Source organism: Austrofundulus limnaeus, unplaced genomic scaffold, assembly GCF_001266775.1.
Source record: "Austrofundulus limnaeus strain Quisiro unplaced genomic scaffold, Austrofundulus_limnaeus-1.0 Scaffold385, whole genome shotgun sequence".
NCBI lineage: Eukaryota > Metazoa > Chordata > Actinopteri > Cyprinodontiformes > Rivulidae > Austrofundulus > Austrofundulus limnaeus.
In genome coordinates, this window is record NW_013952787.1 from 386504 (window position 1) to 392078 (window position 5575).

The following is a 5575-nucleotide window of genomic DNA, read 5'->3' on the forward strand; positions in this document are numbered from 1 at the left end:
AAGTACGTATGTAAGAATGTAAGAAAGAAAGCACATACGTAAAAAAGTAAGTACGTAAGAACGTAAGAATGTAAATAGATTAGATTAGATGGACCTTTAATGTCACTGTACAGAGCACAATGAAATTACAGTTCAGAACACCCATTCAGATGAAGACAGAACATAAAAGGAGAACAGGTGCTCTGGGTCATGAAGCCACAGACCCTGCAGAGCAAGGATCATCATCAAGAAGTTATCATGAGGAGGCACAACGCTTAAAAGAAAAAACTAAAAACCACACAAGGGAAGAACAAGAACATAAGACAGAAAGAACGAACAAATAAACTAAAGAAAGATATATGTCACGTTTTTGTGCATACTACATCAAACGTGAGGCCAGGTGAGTTTACATCTTAAGAGTAGTGAGTTGAGATTGATCCATTCCGGAGTTCTTCCGAAACATAATTTCATTCATGCCAACAAACTGTTAAAAAATGGCACGTGTCCTTATACTCATTTACCTGTTTTGATCTACCACGAGTTAAGAATATGAATGTTTGAGTGAACCCTTGGATACAGCTGTGGACTGATTAGTGGTTTTATTCAGCATTCGCCAGCAGCCAATTAGTGCCCAGAACCAGGAAATACACCTTGAGTTGTCTTCATGTCGACCCCGCCTCAGTGTCTTAAAGRGGCATTCTATTTCTACACGGAGTCAAGACGTCACACGTTCAGTCCTCACAATGTTCGATCACAGTTCTTTTTATGTGTTGTGTTAAACCAGACATGTATCTCCTGAGTCTGTGAAACCCTCATCAAGAGCCCCACAACCCAGTCTGCACATAAATCATCAGTTCAAGCAGAAATAATCACATAAACAGATATTACTGTTTACCTAAGAAAAAACTATACTATGTGAAGTGTCTTTAAAAGTCAGTGGAGAAACAGACCCCAATAAATTTCTTCAAAACAAAAACCTCAAAGTTTTAGAATAATCAGTCACATCGAGTTCTTTCTGATCACGTTTATTAAAGTCACACATCAATTGAACTAACAGCTGACAATCATGATGGACTCATGTCACACTTCACTGGACAGGTGGTAAAGTTATAGATGGGGTCAAAGGTCAAACATGACTTATTACATTTCAGACTTCTTTTAGAACAAACATGATGCTTTCCTCAGGCAGAGAAAAATCAGAAACCTACAGCTAACCAGCTGGATCTAACGGGTACAAAATGTTGGGAGGCACACGGTCTTACTCTAGGATCATATCGGTGACCAACTGACAAAACACACTCATATCATCTTATAGTAAGACCTGAAGAGTCAGAGAGAAGAGTAGAAAAAGACAGGGGCGATGGGACCGTGTGTTCACAGGTCCTTCAGGCCCTTCTGGATCCCCCACAGTGTGTCCGCACTCTTCTTCAGCTGGGACACCTCATCGTCGGTGAGGGTCACGTTGACCACGCTGCACACGCCGTTACTGTTCAGGACACATGGCAGAGACAGGAAGACCTCCTCGGAGATACCATACATGTCCTGTAACACAAGAGGACAAGACTCAGACAGCGCTGCAGGGGGGGCACGCTCTGGTGATCCTGACTGCATGGATCAGTTTTCTGTAAGGGGGTARCTGTCAGACCTTGACCATGGTGGAGACGGGGTGGACACGACTCAGGTTCTTCACAATACTCTCCGWCAGGTCGGCCACGCTCAGTCCGATGGCCCAGTTGGTGTAACCCTTCAGCTTGATCACTTCATAAGCACTGGAAAACAAAAAGGTCTCCAATCAAAATTTGAGTTCTGTACAGTAGATACAGTAGATTTTAAAAATTTTCAAACGCTCTTAGAGATTTCTGAGATGACAGTCTTAAAGAATTCACATAAAACACACTGAATAATCTACAAAACAAATTCTTGACCCTTTGATCCCATTAACTGACTTAATATAAACCTCTGGAAATAAATTATATCTAACTGTTRTCCAAAGTCATCACAAAAAAACATGTCCCACCAAGGTCTAGACCTAACTAAAAGTCTCAAAACTCACCTGTCCACCACAGCCTTGTGTACTTGTTTCCACTGCTCCTTATCAGCATCGGTGCCAATCGCTGGGTTCAGTTTCTGCAGATTGACTCCTGCCACGTTAGCTCCACTCCACACAGGCACTAAAATCAACACATCAGGTTGATTGTGTTCGAGTTCAACTCAGAGACGTTTAATTGTCCTGGTATCAAGCTTCAGAACCACAGCTATGCCCCAGGTGTGGACTCACCGCTGGTGTCCCCATGCTCGCCCAGAACCCAGCCATTGAAGGAGCTTGCGTGGATGCCGACGCGTTCGGCCATCAGGTACCGGAACCGAGCTGAGTCCAGGTTGGTGCCGCTGCCAATTACACGGTGCTTGGGCAGGCCGCTCAGTTTCCAAGTTACATAGGTCAGAATATCAACTGGTTTAAACAAAAACACAAAACAGGGTGGAGATATTGCCAAAAAGAGGGTGGAGCTACAAACTAAATGAAAGCTGTTGCAACTCCTTACTGAAAGCCATAATGCATCATAAAAACATGTTTACTGACCAGGGTTGGACACCACAATGATGGTACAGTTGGGGCTGTACTTCATGATCTGTGGGATGATGCACTTGAAGACGTTGACGTTTCTTTGCACCAGGTTGAGGCGGCTCTCGCCCTCCTGCTGGCGAACACCAGCCGTCACCACGACCAGACGAGAGTTGGCAGTAACAGCATAGTCTGAGGAGGGAAGATGGTCTGATAAGTCATATGTGGATACAGGAAGATGAGGACAGACACAGCAGAACTCCAGTATCTGACCTTTGTCTGCAACGATCTTGGAGGTCTTCAGAAAGAGGCTGCCATGCTGCAGATCCATCATCTCTCCTTTCAGGCGGTCCTCCATCACATCAACCAAAGCCATCTCATCACACAGGTCCTGACCACAGAAGGTCACAGGGTTTGAAAACATAGAAAAAATTTAACCACTGCAGCCATACTGACATAATGACCCGAGGGAGCTTAAAGCTGGACTGGTCTGTGTGGCGATTTCGCAAACTGTCTTGTGAAAGAGGCTTTGAAGAATTCAGAACTCCAAGTCGGCACAATTTGGCAACTTAATATGACCAACCTTAGTTTAACTTATCGACCTTGTTGTAATTTATCATGCAATTCACTGATTTATTGCTTRTTGCGACAGGCCTACATTAAAAGTATTCTTTCCACTGGTTGAGGTCAATAGCACCCCGCCTACACTAAACACACAGTATTGGTCTGCTTTTCATACCTCAGCAGCTTGACAGTTTGCCAGAATTTTATTGGACCCAATCGAGAGTCTCTATCCTAGACYTGAAACTCCTCCCACATTCGAGGTTTGGGAGAAAGCGCTGTGGTCATAAGAGACAAAAGTCTGGGTCTTTGGCATTAGTTCAACCCGTCATGTTTAAAGGACAAAAATGCTGAGTATGACCCAAAGAACACATCCCTACAGTGAAGCACGGAGGTGGAAATAATATGGTTTGAAGCAGCTATTCTGCTAAGATGACTTCGTTACACCAAGAGGCCAATGGACAGGGCCATGCACTGTAAAGTCCTGGACCTGATCCTTTTTCCCCTCAGCCAAAACAGTGCCAATGGGCTGTGGATGGGTCTTCCAGCAGAACCTTGATCCAAAACTCACCAAGACAACACAGACGTGGCTAAATAAGAAGTGGATTTGGCCTCAACGGTCTTCAGATCTAAATGCTGTAGAAAATCTGAGGAGCTAGAGTCAAGTTGCCAAACATAACTAAAAGCCCTAAAATTTCTGTAAAGAAGAATGGGCCAAAATCCCACCGGTCCAACTACGAGAAACACCAAAGGTTTCTCCACCAAGCACTGAGTCAGGTTTTACCTCAGGATCAAGTCCTTATTTTACTCAATGACAGGTAAATCAATTCGTTCTTCTAGTTGTTTTTTTCTGGGTTTTTAGTTGGTACAATAAAATTAGAGATTGTTCATTTCCTTGTGTAAGTGGGCAAATATACAAAATAAGCAGGAGATGAATCCGTTACAGTATTTCTCTGACAGTATGAAAGAAAACAGTGTTTGCATAGAAAACAGTTCAGAGTGAACTAGACTTACCCTTAGCAGGATGCTGACAGCGCAGGCCATGCCTACCTGGCCCACGCCGACCACCGTCACCTTGTTTCTGGGAGGTTCTGGGGCACCGCCGGCCATGGAGGTCATGAGTTTCTGCTCCACTGAAGACATGATGACTGCTGCAGAGAGAAACAGGAAACATCCTAATGAGACAACTAGTCTGAACATCTCTTCTAAAATTACAACTTACTATTGATCTATACTACTATCTGATCTTCTTTAGGGCCAAATCCAGTGAGCCCTAACCCAGAAAACAATATAAAATGTAAATGATGATGATGAAAAAATGTTAAATCTCTAMCTATCGGTATCATTTTTTATTCTGATAACAAAAGCCCGATAAATTAACACCTGGATTTGACCAAAATGTGTTAATAAATGTTTGTGGTCCAGAGACGTTCACCGGTGCGCAACTGATGATAAACTGGATTATCTCAGGGAGAGCATGATCCAAACTATTGTTTGAGACAAAGTGTTAAAAATAAATATGGCACTTTTCCCCCAACTTCAGTTAAATGGTTTTTATTTTTGTACAATGTTTATGTATGGAATGCATCTAGTGAGGTATCAAAAAGCAGACATAATGTCCCTGACAGGAGATATGTGATGTCACCTTAATATCGGTTGTAATATCGGTTAATATCGGAATCGGAAATAAGGTGTTGAACAATATCGGCAAAAAGTCAATATCGAGCATCTCTAAACTATATATTTTAGAACATCAGAAATGCCTTGTCCAGCCATTTGGAACAAGGCAGGGGGTGTGTTTGGAGAGTTCAAAATCAGTAGTTTTTGAAGACAATTTGTGAGAATTTATATTTGGTGTCAGATTATTGAGTTATATTTTGTGTCATTTAACAAGAGGTTTTGACTGGGGCTTCAACTGCTTGCTGCCACTCCAGATTCTAGTTTGAATAAGACCCGAACCCAGTTCAGACTGTGGATGGGTGGGGATTTCTGAACATTTTAAGTTTATAATAAAAATGTCAAATTCAATAAATTTTCCCACTTTTTTTGGTGACACAGTACTAGGAGGGTAGGGTTGAGCAAAAGTGACATAAAAATCTATCATGATTACTTGTGGTATTTGACCGATAACCATTAATGTGATGGTTGACAGAGGACAGTTGAACTTGTGACATTCTGGCCTTGGTCCAGTTTCTGGCATTGCTCGTACTCTGGTTTATGTTGGTGTTTAAAGCGATTAAACAAGTCCGTAGGGTTAGGGCAGGGGTCTGCAACCTTTACGATCAAAAGAGCCATTTGTGCTGCTTGTCTCACTAATAAAATGTGTCCAGAGCCACAAAACAAGATACAACTGTGATTATTAGCTGGTGGTCCATGGGCCTTTTCGAGGTCTTTTCGGGAACCTTTGCGGTATGTGGAGGTGACATTATAAAACTAAAAAAATATATGTGTGTATGTATATGTGTGTGTGTG

The 5575-nt window shown here is 42.4% G+C and overlaps 1 protein-coding gene across 1 annotated transcript in view; it reads right to left on the reverse strand.

Annotated features, from left to right (window-relative positions):
* Window positions 1–988: 988 nt before the first annotated feature.
* ldhba (lactate dehydrogenase Ba) overlaps window positions 989–5575 on the reverse strand; it is a gene marked incomplete at its 5' end in the record, with an annotated part of 8800 nt that continues 4213 nt past the window's right edge. Inside the window, 7 exon segments of the mRNA XM_014023686.1 lie at window positions 989–1521; window positions 1625–1748; window positions 2033–2150; window positions 2258–2431; window positions 2561–2734; window positions 2816–2933; window positions 4118–4254. Coding sequence (XP_013879140.1) covers window positions 1354–1521; window positions 1625–1748; window positions 2033–2150; window positions 2258–2431; window positions 2561–2734; window positions 2816–2933; window positions 4118–4246 — 1005 coding nt within the window. The 3' untranslated portion in view covers window positions 989–1353.